General features: G+C 39.8%; 10 protein-coding genes across 10 annotated transcripts; 2 read left to right on the forward strand and 8 right to left on the reverse strand.

Moving 5' to 3' along the window:
* Positions 1-171: 171 nt before the first annotated feature.
* On the forward strand, positions 172-1,896 carry EAE98_008201 (uncharacterized protein; the record flags this gene model as incomplete). Its single annotated transcript, XM_038955824.1, has 2 exons — positions 172-1,563; positions 1,639-1,896. 2 exons carry the CDS (start codon positions 172-174, stop codon positions 1,894-1,896), a joined length of 1,650 nt encoding a protein of 549 aa, XP_038807690.1.
* A 536-nt stretch (positions 1,897-2,432) lies between these two features.
* Positions 2,433-3,011, reverse strand: EAE98_008202 (uncharacterized protein; the record flags this gene model as incomplete). Its single annotated transcript, XM_038955825.1, has 1 exon — positions 2,433-3,011. The coding sequence occupies one exon, from the start codon at positions 3,009-3,011 to the stop codon at positions 2,433-2,435; it is 579 nt and encodes a 192-aa protein (XP_038807691.1).
* A 322-nt stretch (positions 3,012-3,333) lies between these two features.
* EAE98_008203 (uncharacterized protein) lies at positions 3,334-3,819 on the reverse strand (the record flags this gene model as incomplete). Its single annotated transcript, XM_038955826.1, has 1 exon — positions 3,334-3,819. The coding sequence occupies one exon, from the start codon at positions 3,817-3,819 to the stop codon at positions 3,334-3,336; it is 486 nt and encodes a 161-aa protein (XP_038807692.1).
* A 475-nt stretch (positions 3,820-4,294) lies between these two features.
* Positions 4,295-4,853, reverse strand: EAE98_008204 (uncharacterized protein; the record flags this gene model as incomplete). Its single annotated transcript, XM_038955827.1, has 3 exons — positions 4,295-4,403; positions 4,455-4,505; positions 4,558-4,853. 3 exons carry the CDS (start codon positions 4,851-4,853, stop codon positions 4,295-4,297), a joined length of 456 nt encoding a protein of 151 aa, XP_038807693.1.
* A 363-nt stretch (positions 4,854-5,216) lies between these two features.
* EAE98_008205 (uncharacterized protein) lies at positions 5,217-6,722 on the reverse strand (the record flags this gene model as incomplete). The annotated part of the gene is made up of 2 exons (XM_038955828.1): positions 5,217-5,558; positions 5,625-6,722. The coding sequence occupies 2 exons, from the start codon at positions 6,720-6,722 to the stop codon at positions 5,217-5,219; spliced, it is 1,440 nt and encodes a 479-aa protein (XP_038807694.1).
* A 758-nt stretch (positions 6,723-7,480) lies between these two features.
* Positions 7,481-8,846, reverse strand: EAE98_008206 (uncharacterized protein; the record flags this gene model as incomplete). Its single annotated transcript, XM_038955829.1, has 2 exons — positions 7,481-8,282; positions 8,371-8,846. 2 exons carry the CDS (start codon positions 8,844-8,846, stop codon positions 7,481-7,483), a joined length of 1,278 nt encoding a protein of 425 aa, XP_038807695.1.
* Positions 8,847-10,346: 1,500 nt separating this feature from the next.
* On the reverse strand, positions 10,347-10,931 carry EAE98_008207 (uncharacterized protein; the record flags this gene model as incomplete). Its single annotated transcript, XM_038955830.1, has 1 exon — positions 10,347-10,931. The coding sequence occupies one exon, from the start codon at positions 10,929-10,931 to the stop codon at positions 10,347-10,349; it is 585 nt and encodes a 194-aa protein (XP_038807696.1).
* A 942-nt stretch (positions 10,932-11,873) lies between these two features.
* Positions 11,874-12,521, forward strand: EAE98_008208 (uncharacterized protein; the record flags this gene model as incomplete). The annotated part of the gene is made up of 1 exon (XM_038955831.1): positions 11,874-12,521. The coding sequence occupies one exon, from the start codon at positions 11,874-11,876 to the stop codon at positions 12,519-12,521; it is 648 nt and encodes a 215-aa protein (XP_038807697.1).
* A 481-nt stretch (positions 12,522-13,002) lies between these two features.
* On the reverse strand, positions 13,003-14,082 carry EAE98_008209 (uncharacterized protein; the record flags this gene model as incomplete). The annotated part of the gene is made up of 1 exon (XM_038955832.1): positions 13,003-14,082. The coding sequence occupies one exon, from the start codon at positions 14,080-14,082 to the stop codon at positions 13,003-13,005; it is 1,080 nt and encodes a 359-aa protein (XP_038807698.1).
* Positions 14,083-19,276: 5,194 nt separating this feature from the next.
* Positions 19,277-19,657, reverse strand: EAE98_008210 (uncharacterized protein; the record flags this gene model as incomplete). The annotated part of the gene is made up of 1 exon (XM_038955833.1): positions 19,277-19,657. One exon carries the CDS (start codon positions 19,655-19,657, stop codon positions 19,277-19,279), a length of 381 nt encoding a protein of 126 aa, XP_038807699.1.
* Between the last annotated feature and the right edge of the window lie 25 nt (positions 19,658-19,682).

The raw sequence follows: 19,682 nt of genomic DNA on the forward strand, positions 1-19,682 counted from the left end.
GTTCTGATCAAACGAATTCACTGCAAACAATTTCATTATGGTTGGTTATATTGGTTCATTCTCCTACTGGCATTCTCATATTCACTTTCACAAAGTCTTGAAGCCAACCTGATTTTCAGATAAAGAGGTCACGCAGATCCGAAGGCGGATAGTCTGGATAAGTGTATCACGATGGCTGGTCGAATGTATGCGAAGCAGCATGTGCCAGGGAAAGGTCTAGGTCTCATTGCGACCGTAGATATCCCCAGGGGCACACGAATTCTTTCTGAGTCTGCATTGTTATTAGGAACTGAATTACCCGGAGAGGATCTTCGATCTTGCATCTTGAGACAATGGTCTGCTCTCACTCTTGAACAGCGACAGGATTGCTTTTCTTTCGGTCATATGGATCCATACACAAATGGAATCGAACGGTTATGTGCGATTTTCAACACAAATTCTCTGCCTTTGGAAGGAACTTGTATTTTAGAGCGGGGCAATTCAGGCGGATCTCAAAATCAACACAAAAGAGCCGGGCTTTTCGCTAATGCATGTCGTATCAACCATGCTTGTGATAGAAACGCCGGAGCGCACTGGATGGAGAGTAGCCAACAAATCGCCGTCACAGCTCTGAAAGACATTCCTAAAAATGATGAAATTACGATAAACTATCTTGGTCTCTTTAAATCCCGCACAGTTCGGCGTGCAAGTCTTCAGAGAAATTTCGGGTTTGATTGTTCATGTGGTCTCTGCTCCTTGCCAGAAAATGAGAGCAAGAACAGTGATAGGCAATTGAGTGAAATACCCAGACTGTCGTCATTCATTTTTGGTCGTATCGCAGCGAGCAGATGTGGAAGACTATTACGGGAACTTCGTGAATTCGATCAGCTAGTCCGTCTTTATAATGAGCAGGAAACCGGTGTTGCCGATATGGGGCGACTATATGTGGCTATCGCCGAGAGGGTTCTCGAGCATAGCGACTTGGCCAGAGGAAAGGTTTTCGCGGAGATGGCAATATCTAACTTTAAAATAGTCTATGGCAGTGACTGTATGGAAATACAAAAATGGGGGTACCTAGTTGACAACCCTACTGAATACGAACTATTCGGGCATTCAAAGGCATGGAAAACAACAGTCGACGAAATCCCCACTGGTTCTTCTCCCGAAATTTTTGAAGCGTGGCTATGGAAAAGAGAGCAAGCGCGTTTTGTGCAACAGATAGTCGATTTTAGAAGCCGCGCCATTTTTCCACCAACCATCAACTTGCCCTTTACAAGCAACAGCGACTACTACGAGACCAACGAAAATCATTTTTTCAGGGCACGAAATCATTGGTGTTTCTTTGGAGAGATTACTCACACGACTAAGTTTGGGAAATCGACGTTGGCAGTCAAAGATGTTGATGGTAAAGAGGTCAAGCTCGCATTCAAAACCGAAGAAAGGGGGAGAGAATTACCACCAAATAGAGTCAAAGTAGGACACACAGTTGCGATCATCAACGCAAACCCCCACGAGTTTTCGGTTGAAGATGAAAATTATGGTGGAAAGATTGGTATTCTTCATGATGATGAACTTTGTTTGAAGGTAATGTGCTTATCAATTATATATCTCTTTAGCTATTTTAGCTGTCTACCACTAACCATATCCAATAACAAATAGATCTTCACACTTTCTTTGAAAGAGCTATTCGCGTTGAACGATCAAGTCCAAGTGTTTTCAACAGAAACGAATGGTCTAAGGATGTGTCATGGATGTCAGAAGAAATCAGCCTCGCTGTTCAAGTGCCAGAAATGTTCAATGTTCTGGTATTGTAGTAGGGTAAGACTTAATTCAAACTTTCTTCTCCTTCTGTTTTCATGTTACAATGATGACTGCGATGCTAATCATATGTTTGTAACGAGTAGGCTTGTCAAATAATTGGATGGAGTCAAAATGAACACCAGGATGTGTGTATAATTTTCAGAAAAGATCCTGATTTGAAAAGAATGTTTCTTCTGGATTGGGAGAAATATGATCCTCATGTTCAGTTTCCTCTGCCTGCTTAGATAGGCCGGTAGTTAATATGTATTAAGGAGAATTCAAAGCATAATAGCATCACAATGAATGAGGAAATAGTATGGGTGAAGGTGTAGTAAATCATTCGATCAGGAAAGGTATTGTTGATCATTAAATTCTGGGAATAGCTTGAACGAATATGCTTTTCTATTATTCCTGTCGGTTCCAACACAAGTTACTCATCCACTCCCACCCCGTATCTCCCATTACTAGACAGTCTTTGAATCTCTGCAGTGCTCATCTCCTAATTACGCAATCTTCTCGTCCAATTCAGATCCAACTAAACCTTCACTAGGTTCAAATATCTACTCCATCAAGTTTCCACAACATCCAAAAGCCCCAATGTCCATCACACTATTCCTCCGCCCAGTGCTTTAATATCCACTATCATACCAATCTCAGCCCCTAACAACGAATCCAGGACGATCCCACTTCGTCGTACCGACCGAACTAACAGGCGAGACAGGTCGAGAACCAAAATCATCTTCATCTTGTCTTCGCATCGACGGTGGTACAGCGCTCAGACCCGGATTACTGACCGATTGACCGATTCGACGTCTTCCCGTATATGCTCCGACTTTGCTAGCTTCAAGTGTGCCGGTTCCAAGCTTACCGGCATCGATAGTGCCGCCTCCATTGGTTTGTGCACCCGGCCTAATAACCCCTAGCGAAGATCTTCTTTCCGGAATCGTCCAGCTCAATCTCGATTCCTTCACTCTATCTTGTTCTTCTTGAGGGTTTCGCGCAGTCGACACTTCGGCGAGGGTGTTGTGACTCTTTTTTTGTGCGTGGCGGTAGCTCGCATATCCATTCATGACGCGGGTGGATACGGCGCGGTGAGATGATGAGATGCCAATGGGTCGTGATGCGTGGAGACCGTTTCCATCACTCGCGCGAGGTGCGTATGCACCTCTGGTGGATCGGCGTTGATGTTTTTCGTTTGGAGGGACGGATGGTTTGGATGGTCCACAGCCCATTTTGGAGGATATGTGAGGGTGGTTTGGGAAGATTTTGTTGGAATGGGTCTGGGAGTCAAAGCCGTCGACTTTTTATGATGGTGTTTTCGAAGAGATACGGGTGAGTGAATTTTGAAGCTAATAATTTTGAGATTTTGAGTGTGATACTTGTTATTCACCTGTGGTTGAATGACGAATTTTACAATGGGTAGAATTACCAATAAACTTCCACCATTAGCTAAATTTTTCTCTGCAACATGAGTATGTAATTAGAATTCTAGATGGCAGCATAATCTCTACGTCAATGAATCGAGATTAATTCTTAACTCAAAAAATCCACTACTCAGTTCCTCTGTCCAAAGCACCAGTTCCACAACCTCGACCAACGATTCATGCCAGCCCATGATATATTGCACTTCCCTAGTCTTCTCTCTGCTTTATGCCTCGTATCTTTATCTTCCCCAAAATTTCTATCCATCTCACACATCTCATCCATCACAGCCATAGCATCGACTACCAACCATTTTCCTCCTTCCGCATCCCCATCCCCTTTCAAATATGATTCCTCTTCTTCCTCTATCTTCCTGATCATCTGGGTATTCTTAATGCGTTTGATAACCTCTCGCGCTTCTTCAATCCTCTCTTCTTCTCTAAATTTGCGAGCTTCGAGGAGCATGGGGATCAAACTATTTGTAGGCCATGCGAGATGAGACATTTCTTCCCAGATTTTAGGGTCATTGGTGATTTGTTTCTTGTCTATATCAACACCCCACTCGGCCGTGGCTATAGAGAGAGATGTAGATTGGTCTTTAGGTGATTCTGCGTTCATTGTGTTTGATATCTTTTTGTTGCGGTGCATATTCTAATTTCGAAGCGTTGAAAGGGTTGCGAGGAAACTGGGATTTTGGATACCAAATGATGCGGTTTATATATGAAACTCAAGAGATCAAAACACTGGAGCCTCTCCTGAACAATGCATCATCGACCGTGCAACACTTTATCTGCAGTATTGTTCACCAACTACGCAGTAGTATTACGAAATTCTGATCCAAATTTCAATACGCCGACCATCGATGACTCAATCACATTACGTTTTTCAATCATGACCGTATGAATTTGAATATCCATAAACGTCATCTCGCAACCTGAAATCCGAACCTAGTAAATCGAGTTTGTGTTTTGTGAGCTTCAACGCATTGTATGTTAGATTCTCAATCTGTCTATACGCTCTTTTACTACCATCCATCGCCCTGCTGCTCCTTCCACCACTTCAATCTTCTCCTAACATTCTCCCATTGAATAGTCTACAAATCGATCTCACAATCAAATATGGTTTCCTCTCGATTCCTGGAGCTATCGAAATGAAGATCACCCGCGAAACGAACCTTTCTCTTTGTGATTCTATTCTTCGCCCTGATATGGTTAGCATAGACTTTATTTTGATAGTTCAATAAAATAACCTACTTCCTAAGATCATCAAGCGATTCTTGCGAGCCAAAATCCCCGACGATTATCCTAAAAACAATTAGTATGCACTTCATTTTGAATTTGGAAAAGTGATATTTACCCTCCAGGCTTGTTCAAAGATTCTTGAGAATCCGTACGTCCATCTTTACTTCCGTGTTTGTTCTTGAACTGCATAACGAGAAGTGAGTGAGGATTAGTCGTGCTATCTCCTGCTGTGGTTTCTGGTTCTGGAGTTGAAAGATCGAGCATCGATTTGGATCTTGGTGGCGATGAGACTTGCAATGTGTTATTGACAGTTCCACCCTGGAGGTGTGTAGCAGCTTGGAGCTGATTTGGTGCGATGGATTTGCTGCGGGCTCTGGCAGGTTGGTCTTCGGGAGGTGTCAAAGTCGACATTTTAGTGACGTTATTCTCAATCTCGGTGATTTCTTGTTGTCTTTGAGCTAGTTTGTATATTGTAAGAGAAAAGTATTTTATTGTGGTGAGAAGTAGCACTTAAATGGTCTTTTGGCATGGAGTTAAATTATTCATAAGTTAAATTGTTGATTATTCGCATGATATCACTTACTCATATTCTCAAGACAAGTCCAGTCACATATCATGAACCAAAAATTGTGATTAATAAATATCTATAAAATGTCCTAACGAGTGGCCTCAGCCCCGGGTAGATAATGACCCCCAGATATAGAGAGTACACTTGAGCAGCTGCTCAGATACATGGTCTATCAACATCTAACTCCGCATCCATCGCCGACCCAACTAATCATAACGAGAGCCGGTCTTCAATTGCTCACCTTGATTTGGAAATCCTTTCGGTACAACTCTCAAGGAAGTAATTACTTCTCCATTTCCCTCACTAATCAACTGATCAGTAGCCCAATGAAAACCCTGACCGCATCGATATCCACCGGTGATTCTAAGCCATCGACATCCTCTAGGACATGTATTACCGATTTTTCGAAGTTGGGATTTTGCCCATGCATCTTGAACGAAAAATTCCTGAGATGCAATATCCATGTTCTCAATTCCTAATTGAGCCACAGCCATTTCTTGATCGTGTTGGCTTTCTAATCCTGGAAATGGAGCAAAAGGTGCTTGCTGCTATTGACATCTATCAGTTAGCGATCCTCATAAACTTTCTGATTGACTATTTGGGGATTGGCATACCTGTTGTGGTGATGGCATAGCAGATGCTACACCATATCTATTCTGTCCACCTGTCGATTGAAGCCCCCCGAGACTAGGCATAGGATTTCCGGGTTGCACAAGCGAACGGAAACCCTTTCCTCGAGCAATTCGTTTATGAGCTTTTTGCATTGCTTGATCCTGCTGTGCCTTGCGCCATTCTGGATCTTGACGTGGATCAACATACTGGGCTGCCTGACCACGAGGGTTTTGAAGCTGAGCTCTAGCTTCAGCTTCGTGGGCGTATATTGTGGGTGGACCTTGTCTGTTGGTAGGCATAATGCTAGATGGTGAATTGCCTCCGAATGCTGGATTGGTTCCGAAAGATTGTCTACGTGGTACTTGAGATGGAGGTTGTTGGCCTGGATAAACACGTGGAGAATCTTGAACTTGTCGTTGCAAATGGACTGGTGTTGTTAGAGTTGGCTGAAATCGAGGATGGTTTTGTGATCCAGGACAAGGCAGTGGTTGAACGTGTGATTGATTTCGGTTAATGAGCTCAGTGGGTCTTCTCGTTTGAGTTTGTGATTGAGTTCGTTCAAGAAATCCGGCTGATCTCTGTGATTCAGATACAGATTGAATTGATTGCGTAGATCTGAGGGACGGCTCGCGCTGTGATTGTAATAGTGGAAAATTCGGTGCCTCTTGGCCTTGACCAATTGGTACTGCAGTAACTCGTGATTGGGAGCTTCTAGTTCCAGTGACATGGGATAGTGTTTGACCTGTTTCGCTTCCTAAATCAAATTGTAGTCGGCTAGGATTCGAAGAATGAGCAGAACTCGGACGACTAGATGCTGTCATACTTAGATTGGCAAAATGTTGATTTAAAGGAAGAGGGTTATGAGGAGCTTGGCTCATACCACGACTGGCGGAAAATTGTCGTTGGTTTGCAGTGAGTTGAACATCCATTCTACCAAGACCAGCAGGAGCTTGGCTCATACTGGAGCGGGTAGAAGCTTGGTCTGCAGTAAGTGGCATATTCATCCTATCGAGTCCGGTAGGGGCTAGACCTCCTTGTGGAAATCTACTTGGACCACCGTCATCATGACCTCCCTTTGCATTCTTCTTCTTACCTGCCATATTGATCTCTGAACTTACTGAAGATAGAATCAAGGTGATGGATGGGGGCTCGAGGAATTCCTGTGGGTAGTCTGAGATAAATGTAAATTGAAATAATAAAGTGATGAGTTTTATAATTAATTGAAGTAGATGTTTAGCCGTTGTGATTGTTTTTGATAGATGGCGAATCTAAGGGTCTATATATATACAGATAAGTTACTACGACAACTTTGAATAACTATTGAGCTACCACTTCATAGGCAACTTTTGCAACTCAAGTTAACAGTAACCAGATTGATATAGCTGTACGAATAATGATGTACTAAGATATCACAGCTGTGCTCAACCTGGGCTCAGCCGAGAGATACTGCAATAAAGATAAAAAAATTACGGCTTCCCAAAGATACATCTATTCTTTAAACTCGCTACAATCACCTTATTTCCACTTAGAAACAATGATTTGAATAAATCTTATCATATCGATTTCCGAGGCTGTACCCCGCTTCCATACATATGGATAGTAGTAATTAGAATGACATTAGAAATAGCTCCGAATAACTATGTAATTGGGACTACAGCCCGAAATGATTAATCGACTAATTATTATCCTAATCAACGTTCGCAATCCACCTCGTCGGTTCGCTTCGACTTACAAGATGATGGTATAAATAAGATGCATGAGAATCTCCGAGGTACTGGCCATGGAGCAGTTGTTCTCTGGGTATTATGTGTGAAAAACTTTTGGGTGTATCCCTTCATGATCATAAATCTTTTCATCGTCATCTACCCCTATTGCTCCTCAATCTATACCACCTAACAAGCCACAAAATCAACGCCAGCGTTGACATTAATCTTATGCCAGCACCAATCCAAACGCCCTTCTTCATTGCATCATAATATCCTTCTAACATAACGCCTACTGCATGTTCCTTCGTCTTGTTCTTTCCTATTAAAGGCCCTCCATTTTCAAGCATTGCAACAGCAGTTGTTTCTCCATCCATTGCTGTTTGATTACCAGTCCCATCGTGCGCACTCCCTCGTAATCGTTCCGTATTTCGTTTCTTGATATTCCGTGTAAGCAGGTTTATAATGATTCGTATATCTGGTGAAGTAAACGTGGGATATTCCCATAACTCAACCGAATCGTGAGGGGGTAATTGATCGAGAAAATCAGCTACCATACCCAAGGTTAACCCCCAAAGTAAGAGTGGTCTGTCGCTCTGTGCTTTCTCCCCCCCTTTGAACCAAGTATAAGCTCTTTCAAAGATGCTTTTCTTAGGTTGCGATTCTTCCGAGAAATATTCCTTCGTTGAACTGCAATACAATGATTCACTGGGTCGTAATCGAATGGCTGAGAACCTCATTTTACCAATTATTGGCTTCAATATCGTTTTGACTACTACCCCCCCTTGCTTGGCAAATCGATCGGATACATTGACATATTCGTATGTGCGCACTGAGGGCGAAAGAAGGACTCGAAGGGGAACCCAATGTGTTGATGCTATTTCAGCAGGCTGTAGTTGGAGTGGTGGGAATGCTGGACAGATCCAGATGAAGAGGAACGGACAAAGTACCATAATTCTGTTTCGGAGACAGTATCAGCAATTTCTCTTCAATATTTCCTGCCTTATCGAAGTGAATCGAGATCCATCTGCCAAAGGTAACTCACGGCACTGATCCCCAGCTTGTAGAAACCACCCTCTCAGGCAGGTTCCCAACGTACACACATCTCTCCCCCCTTAAATCCAACCCAATTTCCTCACTCGTTTCCCTCACTGCGACATCTTTATCACTTGCATCACCAGGATCCCTCTTTCCGCCCGGTAGCGCGACATGACTCGTCCATCGATCTCCTTCTCTTGCTGCGCGTTTGATGAATAACAATTCAGGATCACCATTCTTCACCCATGATTGTTCAAAGAAATTTGCAAGTCGCTGGTCCGTTGGTGGTTCTGGATATGGAAAGATTTGAGGAGTTGTAGGAGGAAGATCATTGCGAGAAGGACGAATACGTAATACTAGAGCTACTGATGCGCGCCTTGGACAATTTGGTGGATTAGGTATGTATGGATATGGGTTTTGTGAGATGTGGAGGAGAGTGTTGTGGAGAGATGTGGTAATGGAGGGGGGGGATTCGAAGGACATTTCCCTTTTCCCCGTGTCTCAGGGACAATAAACCGCAGAGCAGGAATTAATGGGATGATGTTGTGATTTGTTGTACGAATATTAATTGACACCGCGCCGAACAATTAAAAAAAATACCGGTGAAGCTGTTCGAAGCCGCGGTTTCGCTTATCTTATCTGAATTATAGGCTGTTCAGGCTGTGACGTGGTGATTAAAGGCGCCCGAGTGGGTCACGATAGGCTAGGGATAGGGGAACGGGTGCTAGAAAGCTCGTGGCAGAAAACGGCAGGTAGACAAGTGGATGAGAAAGAAGCAAATTCTGATTTAAATCCAATTCGATTGTTTATATAATATCATTTCCAAGATAGATAATCACACCTTTCCCTTCGATTCGAACTCATCTCTTTCAAATGTCTTCCTTCCGAGGTTATATGCACCATAGTCGTGGGCATGAACGTACGGCGAACAGCTATCCACTCGCCCCACACAGGTACATATATACCAACCAGCCCCCTTAAATTCGAAAATAAGACGGGTCTGCGTTGGTTCAGCAGGCGGTGTCGGATCCTGCACATGCTTTATTTTGAACAAGAACTATTCTGTGGTTGGAATGCCCAGTTTAGTGGAGAATGGACGTCTATCTTCAACCAGAAAGTTAAAATTCAAGTTGACCAAACTTGTAAAGATTTTCGGGGGCTCTGGGTAGTACGACATGCCCTGACTGCATCTGCTGCGAACTGGCTCAGAGACGGAGGACATCATGAGCCTCCTGGGTATATAGTGGGCATCATCCCAGCTTCGTACTCAAAGTTGCGGATCCGATCGTACGGAAGTGTCTTCGTATTGATCCGTTGGGAATATGTTGCTTTTAGCGACAGTTTGTTCTTTAATTTGGGGAACCCAGATGCAAAGATGCATTTGCAGAACATCATGCATGCATGAACTACCGGTGCGAGCGGTGGGAGCGATGTGTTCATTGCCATTTTAGAACAATATCCATCGTGTCGATAGTGGAGCCAGAAGAGATGGATCAGGTTCTAGAAACCTAGCACTTGGGTGGCAAATAGTGTACCTGTCGATCGATAGTGTACGAATAGCTGAAAGGTAACTCTAAGACAGATCTTAGTTTACATCCTCTTCCGGCCGCCAAACGGACCACCTCTTCAACTTTCTGCGGATATCAATTCCAACTACCATTTTTGTATGGAACATTGTACCGGACATCATCCGAAGGTGAGCGAGTCTCAACCAATTTTATGATCGATGATGCTCTTCATTCAGCTAGGCTTCTCTTGAAAGACACCTTCGGTGACATTTTGGTACGACGATTTCCTGGTATAAGTATTTCTAACAGCATGCTAACCATATAATCGGATAGCTGGGCGAGTTTCCGAGTCGAATAGATGTACCAAGCCAAGTCAATAAGTTAGAAGCCATCACTTCGTTAAGCCAGTGAATCTGTTCTTCAATTGATCTCTACTTTTGGGAGGCTTCTGTCGTTGAATTCCAATCATTTGTCGTCAAGAGACTTCGTAGTCGGGATATCGACCGCGAGGATTTCTTCTCGGAGCAGGTGGTGGAGCATCGACCGTGAACTTCACAGTACGTGTAGTTTGCTGTTTCGATGACTCAATGAAGCCTGGTGGCCTTTCATAATTTGGGTAATAGCCAAACTTTGACTGCAATGGCTGCTTTTTGACAAGCAATTTTATATCATCCTGCGGCCTGGCTGGAGATATTTGGTATTGAGGCCCTGCTCGGGGTTTCTTATTCGGAAGACAACCAAATGCGAACTTCGGTCCACCTTTAAGTTCTGGAAGTGGTCTGATAACTTTTGACTCTGGCTGTTTCTTTAATGATCGGGAATGTTGAACAAGAAGGTAGTATCCAGCAGGTTTGTCCGTTGAGACAGGAATTGGAAGGTCCAACCTCATTTGTTCCTGCGGCTTTAGCTTTGGCAATGGCTCTTGAGTCGTGACGAATGTTGCATTGGAGTTTATGAGTCTCAGTTCGTCGTTAAGAGTAGATTCTAAAGATACAGGTTGGAGAAATGGAGGTAGTATCGAACGCCCGAAGTCCGGGTTAAATCCATGAGCACTCGCCATAATTGATTCAAGAAGATTTGATTCTAATCTCTCAGCATTGCAAATTCAAGGAGCAAATTTGGGGAAAGACAGGATATATAGAGAGTATTGGGTCTCAGTATTCGAGATGCAAGTCTAACACAATGTATAGTACAGATTCGAGACGCAGAAGGAGTGAGATTTTAGATATTGTAAGGCACAGTATCAAATGAAACGGTATGGAGTGTGAGGTGCTAGGCTTTTATACCTACTAGGTAGCCAAATTTGACCTAAAACTAATAACTGTCATGTCCCGCCAGAAAAAACCAGTCTTGATACCAATGATAATCTTAAACTAGATTTATACAATAGCATTATGCAATACATTGCACCGTGCAGAATCCAAAAATCGTTATCGCATACAAGCTTTGGACTGCCGATGTCATATACAAGCTTTGTGGTTTCACATCTTGAATCTGACATTCGGATGTTCGTTGGATCTTTGGAAACTTCGAAAGTTAAGATCTCTCGTGCAACACCCGGGATTGCAGCTTGGCAAATGCTTGTAGTCGTTGAATACTCTGACCAATAGGTCGGGATACATGTTCAATGGTCTTTCAATCGTCGTTTCAGAATTTGAGATGACATTCTTATCTTTGAAAGATGAGACGACCCGAGACCCAAGGGTTGCTGGAGATATATAGGTAGGTACCTAGGTAAAGAGATATATTAAATATATGAAGACGGATTAAATTTACGAGTTGGTTAGGGAATCCAAAACACTCTGAAGTTGTAGGATTCCATGGGAGTGGCTTAATGTGGCTGTGATTGTTGGTACTAGCGAGGCCGCGGCCATTGCATTAAGGTTGCACCACTTTTCGTGACCGCGGTCAAATTGTTTCCAACAACAAACCAAATCATCGTAGTATAGGAACCTAAGTAGGCAACAATTCGGATGAATATGTTCTCTGTACATTATTCGATATGCCTTCTGCAATTACTGTATCCGCCATAGACACAGAATCAGCGATATGTTCCGTGGAGAGCTCAGTTCAAACTGTCTTCGCAATCCCTGAACTTCTAGAACTCATCCTCCTCCAGCTACCATTTCTCGATCTTGTTCGAGCGCAAATGATTAACCCAAACTTTTATGATGTTATCGAATCCTCAAACTTACTACAACAAGCTCTGTTTTTTCGTGCATCTTCAGCTACATCATTTCCACGACCCAATCCTCTCCTTCAACCTTGTCATAACGCTCAGTTCCTAGACCTACGATCGACTCAAACACTATGCAGGTATCTACACAACCCACGAGGTCGGCGGATGGCAGATTGGAGCAAGTGGCCTGCTATAGATTATCGAGATGGATTTAAGTTGAATATACAACCTACAAATGAGGCTGTCAGAAGGAAAGAGGCTAGTTGGAGGCGTATGTTGATTGTTCAACCACCCATTGAAGAATTAGAAATGAATGGCCCACCATCGCGAAAGATTAGAGATCGATTTGGTGTAACAATGGATGAGCTGGGAAGCCCATTGGGCAAACTGAGATGTGTGGATTTTGAGATCTTTACAAGTGGGAAGTCCCGTATGATTGTTGAGAAGCAAATGAAACGCATGGCCCATTGACAATTTAGTGTTTCCTGAGTTATTCTTAGTCTTCAATACATGCAGAGATATCAATTTGATACTACTTATTTATTCTGTATAGGGAAATCAGGAGCGTCCCTCTCAAATGGTTGGGCGTTGATAGCTTCAGTGGTATGTAACCTCCACATTCAACGGCAGTAGATGCTTGACACAAAATAAATAACTGTTCGTACATTTTCACTCTGCCTCAATCCTTCCAGCAAAGTTTCTTTCACATGGCTACACTGGTTTTGATACTCTTTGTACCATGTTGCCATCATTATTCCCAGAACATCTATGTTTCCCCTTATGTCGATCATTGAAATAGTCAGGTGAAGAATTTGAATGATCATTATCTCAAATTGCAACCCTAAAATGCTCCCGTGAAAACAGGATACACACTAGCCATTATCTTACATTTTCCTGTCGAGATTTGAGATATCAATCGTTGAGCATCAGGAACTCCATTCCATACAATGCTTCAGTCCCGATCATAGCCGGTCATCACATCACCAGCTAAAGGCGACAGATGTTGATCTTTCCTAGAACTATGATGACTAGGCTCATGAGAATGTCGAGATCTATCACCATAGGGAGATCCTGTCCGACTTCCATGCCTACTGTGTTCTGGCGTCCTCTCTCTAGAATGCGGCACACTTCCAGAGCTTAACAGACGCCTCACCCCATCTCCACCCCTTAAAAATCCAACCATATCCGCAGGTCTTTTTCCTTCCTTATCTCTCGCCTTTGGATCTGCACCTGAATTTATCAATAGTCTTACCATATCCTCCTTCACTTTGGCATGTACTCCATCAATGAAGTCAACTCCAGCGATCGCTCGATGTAATGGACCTCTTCCCTTTTTGTCCCTGACTCTTACATTTGCATCGCTATTAATCAAGACTCTCACAGCCTCAACACAATCGTGTCGACACGCCAATAATAATGCTGTAGAGCCTTTCATATCCCTAGCTTCAATATCTGCTCCCTTTGCTAACAAATATTTGATTGTATGCGGATGGCCCCATCTAGAGGCAGAGAGGAGTGGTGTATTACCCCAACCGTCTTTGGCCTCCAAATATGCTTCATATTCTACCAAAAGCTTCACCATTTCCAAATCTCCGATCCTCGCCGCGATATGAAGAACAGTCTCTCCGCCTTTTGGTGCCATCGAAGTGTCAGCTCCAGCCTCCAGTAATAAATCAGTTGTTTTCACATGATGTGTTTGCACTGCCGCTATCAGAGGCGTAATATGTTGCGACCACACATTCACGTCTGTTTTCTTTACTACATCCTTATGGCGGGAACTTTCTGATCGTGGACGACGTGGAGGATCAAGGAGAATATCAAGAACCTCCATTTTTCCTGCACTACTAGCCGCGACGAGTGCTGGTGCCATATCTATCAGGTGATCTTGGGAAAGAATATTTTTGACTGCGCTTGTATTACCCTCATATGCTGCCTTTGCCAATTCGGTTGATGGAGATGTGGCTTTCTTCGAAAGGTAAGCGGTGACTTCTTTTATCGCTATCGGCGCGAAGGTCTTGATGATAGTATCCATATTGGTTGTGATATGATTGTAGTAATTATTCTAGTGGATTGCTCGCGTTGATATGTAAGATGCCCTGCTACACAATGTGTGACGTCCAGAAAATGCAGAGCCACAAAGCTGCTAGTAGCTTTTCAATTGATTGATTGATTCGAGACAAAACATCAGGATTTTTGAACGTGTCGCCACATAAAATCATGAATACAACCGGGTGAATCTTGTGTGTTTCTTCCAACTATCCAGGCAAAATGAGATTTCGAAAGTCGTTCAATTAAAATCAGCTGACTATTGAGGATATGTCTTGGAGATGTATCTGGATCATACGATGTCATCATCTCGATATGCAACATTCCAGCCCAACCCCGCGAAAATGACAGAATGCATGGGTCAAGTTTTTTACAGAGAATATGATTCGCCAGATGATTGTCTTCAAGACAAGTTTTGTACAACATCAGTTCAGCTGTAGCCTTGGCTCATCGTATGATGAAAAATCACATGGTCGGGATTGTGGCTTTCGGTTTGATTTGTTTGATGTATCAGATTCATGTGATTATTCCGAGATATATGGGTATTCAAGTAAATTAAATTGATAGAGCTGTTTACTTTCTTGGTTGTGAGAACTTTCTCAATCATCATTTCAATCCATAAGAATGATGGACCAAAATATCTTTAATAAAATCGTGTTCAAGCTATGGCATCTCCAATGAATACCCTATTGAGCTGTTTCTCAGCTAAAATATTGTTACCTCGAAGAACGAGGAACCTTATAGTATACCCAGTAGGTGACTCGTTTATACAATCAGAACAGGTCCATAGAACGGCTTCTTTGTCAAAAGCGTAGGTACCCAGCACTCGACACTGCTTATAGTATGACCAGAATTATCAACAACAATCACCTTTACCTCACGCTATAAAATTGATCCAAACGAAGCATATATAAATGGCAAATCACTCTTCTTACCTATAAACAGTCTTCATCATTCTTCTCCGTTGCTTCCAGATGGTGGCGCCAGCTCTTAGCAAATTCGAGATTTAATTAGAGAATACCAAAGTCTTTATCTACACTCTCACACTTCACGAATCATTCAGTAAATTGATGCTATTATAGATAGTTTCGGGATATCAATCACATGATCGCAGAGGGCAATGTGTCAGCTAGCGAGGTGCTAGCGCTTCCTTAAATAGCTACTAGCTTCCAATAATTAATGATGATCAAGAACGATTACAACTGTAACAGGCTAATTTACACTTATCAACCAGATACCAACAGTGAGGTTAGCTGAGAATGATTTAGCGTTGAATGAGATAGATCCAACGCCCAGATTAGCGAGTAAAGTTCAAAAACTACTTCTTCGGTGGGGGATTTTTCCAGGAGTCACTCCACAGATTCTCTGTTGAATAGGTTTTAATCTTTGAACTTCCAAGCTCGCTACCAAAAAGTATGCGAAATCATAGATTAAGTAGAGTTTGCAGAGAGAAAGAAGAGGAAATAATTATTCGTCTGCTCCTCTGAGTCCTCTGCTCTGGTGTCGATTATGATTATCTCAAAACATGCAACCAGTCAATAATAAATAGAGAATGTGCACTCACCGCGCTATTCATAAACATTAACACGCGTATGTGAGTAGAAATCGGGTGGTCAAAAGTCACCATGAAAGCTAGCGGGCTCGCCTATCCAACCGAACGACTAAGAATCATTAAGTTCTCACTATATTCGTTACATATCTGGGTACTTTACATAATAATTCACATGGATTCTGATCCGTTTCTGATATGCTGCTACCACTTATCAATCTCGTAACTCTGGTTTTGAGTCAAAGCTCCTTGCATATTCCGTTCGGAGGACGATTGCCGGCTTGGAATCACTGCATTTTTAGACATACTATTTCTTGGTGAAAGGATTGACTGTCCTACATGTACACTGGCTGGCATTATTCATCGAAAGATATGTTTTTCCATAGTTCCATAGTCTCAGTAAGATAGTCGTTAGAATGCAAGCCTTCGTATTCACTCTGAGATTTCCTCGTCTCTTTAAAGACTCGGATTACAGGCTACTATTAAAATCTGTATCAGAATCCGCACTAAATTTAATATATATTCTTTAGAAATAATCAATATAAATGTTCTCTAAGATTATGTATTTGAAAAAAAGTAAAGTATTTATAATTAATATCGATTCTATTTAACTATTAAATATAGTTTATTAGTATATAGATTATATTAATATATAAATCATAGTAAAGAGCTTTTTTAATAATTATGTTTCAATAATTGATAAATTCTTTAAAGAAAAATCTTGAATGATAATAAGAATCTAACTTTCCAAAAATCTATTTTTTATATAAATATTCTTATTATATCCTACGGTAAGTTACTCTGATGCTACTAAAAGTAAATTAATTTACTCTTATACTATTAAAATCAACTTAAATTTACTCTCGTATTACTTAGATTCTATAATAGCTAGTTTCTGTAGCTTTTAGATGAAAATCGATATTATTTACAATTAGAATCTTTACAAATTCGAATTTTCTAAAACTGATTCAAGTTTTCTAACTCATATATATATTTAGATATTTATATTAAATATTAAGGGAATTTTATTAATAAATAAATAAAGTATATAATTATATATGAATAAATTTTGTATAAATAATAAGATAATCTATATTATGTTGAAATGTTATCAGTACAGTAGCTGACTGAGCATAATAGCTTATTTAAAACTCTCCTCTTTTATAGAACCTTTAATCAATACAAGATTCAATAAATCTTTTTTTAGTGATTTATTAGTTTAATAGGTTATAAGCCTGGTTGTGTATCTTTTGTTAGACTGAGACAATGATATATTTGTTATTTCGATTATTAAAGTGTTACAGGGTATATATACAGTAGTAAGCTATCCGGACTCGATCCCTGATACTGTGCCTTTTGGACAGATTGCGTGCGTGGCGTAGTGGTAAAGCTTACAACTATTATTGTATTTCTGCTTACGTAACATAAAGCTTAGTAATTTGATTATCAATATAAACGCTAGAGTAGTTTAATTTCTTTCAATCATATTAATGATATGAAAAACCTTTAGTTTTGCTAGACTTGATAATAAGCATAAGGATTATATTAGATATAGTAAAAGTGATAAATAATGGATTCGATTTTAGTTTTGCTAGACTTTAGAATAGGTATTTAAGATTAAATTCTGATATATAATCTCTTGAAGTTATATAGCTTTACTAAGACTTTTAGAATAGGTATAAAGATTTTATAACAAGATATATAGTAAATGCGATAGTATGATAACTTTAATTCAATCTTATCAAACTTTAAAATAGGTATAAAGATTATTAGTATATACATAGTAGAGACTATTAGTAAGCATATTATAAAGATTACTAGTATATGTATAATAAAGATTATTAACAAGTAATTCGATATATAAAATCATTAAAATTATTTATAAATTTGATACTAGTACATAATAGAAGTAGCTTTTATTTAAATTTTCCATTTCGATTATCTTGAAATTTAAAGTGTTTATTCTATTTAATAATCTCGATTCAACAAATGAATAGATATAGATTAAGGGGTATATAAAGTAAGGAGTTATATAATACAAATCTATTTGAAGATATCAAATTAGAAAAGTTTTATATTATTACCTTTGCAACAAAAAGATATATTGAAATGTTGTTAGTATAGTAGCTGACTAAATATAATAGCTTATTCAGAGCTCCCCTTTTTTATAGAATCTTTAATAAAACCTTTAATCAATATAAGATTCAACGAATCTCTTTCTAGTGATTCATTAGTTCAATATATTATATGAACTTAGATGAATAACTTCAATTTAATAGCTACTATATAAAGCTATTGTATTAAGCTTTAGGCGAATGTGAAAGAGATTAGCTCTTGAGATAGAATATAATATAGACATTGAGAATCTACTAATATATAGGTGCTATTAGCTATATCTTTCGTATCTTTCTCTAATCAAAATATATACTAATATAATCTATATACTAATAAATTACATTATTTTTAGAAATAAGAGTTCAGGCCCATAGAATAAATATAATATTGACTATGTAGATTGAATCGTCTAAAACTAGAATCTAACTACGAAGTGGAAGCGATATTTATATTTTGCTAGTATACGTACTATATCTTTCCAATATACTATAGACTTGATTTATACTTTATATTAGAAGTTGTAGCGCGTGTGCTTAGCTACAGTGTATATATTATTTCCACTTTATAGTTATATTTCACCTTAGTAATCTATATAGTCAATAATACATACATTCCACTGGGCTGCTCCCCCTGTAGTAGCAGAATCCGTAATTGACGAATAAATCATTTCATTAATTATATTAAAAATTTTATTAATTAATATTATATTGAAAAAATACCTTATAAAATATTAATGTGATTAATTTACATATACATATATGATTAGAAATTTTTACTTTCAAAGGGATTTTTCGAAATTTTTTGATTTTCGAAAGCTTTAGTTTAAGGTTATTTGGAAGTGAAAAAGTTTATTTGTATTGAATTCGATTAATAATTAATAATTAATTATAATTATATATATTAGAGTTAATTTATATTTCTGTTTAAATAGTATACTTTATATTGTATGGTATAGTGGTAAAGCTTTTGATTGAAGAATAATTTGAAAGTAAATAATAAGGTGTGGAACCCCCTCCCCTTTAAACTTTCGGTTAAAGCATTCTCCCACTCTTTAGCTCCCCGTTCGCTCCCCTTCCCACTCTTTAGCTCCCCTGCTCATTCCCCTCCTCCTTCTAGTTTCTACACTCGTTCCCTTTTTGTCCACCTTTCCTAAAATCCTTCAGCTGAAGGGTCTTTATTTTCTTTATATTTATTAAAATTCAATAATAAATGATACTCATTTTGAATTAAAAAGATTTGTTGATGATAAAGAATATATTTCATCAAGGATGAAAAAAGCTTGAATTCAGTAATATATGTATCAAATATTTATATAGGAATTCATATTAACATTTTATTCGTATATAGATATTAACTCTACCACTACAGGGTCCTTTATTGTGAATACTTTAGACTTATATTATAGATATTACTCTACTTGATGTGCAGATCTTTATGAAGTTTGCTGTAAGAGTCACTATGCTCATCGAAAAGCCATGATTAGACTAAGAATGCTCCGTATTCCCACAATTACCCTTTATTCAATAATCACAACCCGAGGGCAATTGAGACTAAACTCTCCTGTGCCTTGAACATCTTTGTACAAATCAAAGGCCTCAACAGAACTGGCTGCCATACCAACTCGTTTAAATGTTTCGTCGATTTTCCTTAGTATAAGTGCAAAATATCGTGAAGTATCCTCCGGAGAGGGATAGAATAAGAAGTATTCCATGCCTCGCGCATGTAAGCAAAATAAAATTTCATCGATGTCTTCGTCAAAGTAGACACCCGCCTCGCTCATGCACAACTTGGTAGCTACAACTTTTCCCTCCCCCATTTTCCATGACTTGAGCACTCCTCTGATAAGCAAAGAGCCCTTGACAACATCGCCGAACTCATTCGATGTGGGACTGTACATCATTCTTACGTCGTCGACTTCAAGC

This window comes from Botrytis deweyae (assembly GCF_014898535.1).
Source record: "Botrytis deweyae strain B1 chromosome Unknown BDEW_021, whole genome shotgun sequence".
NCBI lineage: Eukaryota > Fungi > Ascomycota > Leotiomycetes > Helotiales > Sclerotiniaceae > Botrytis > Botrytis deweyae.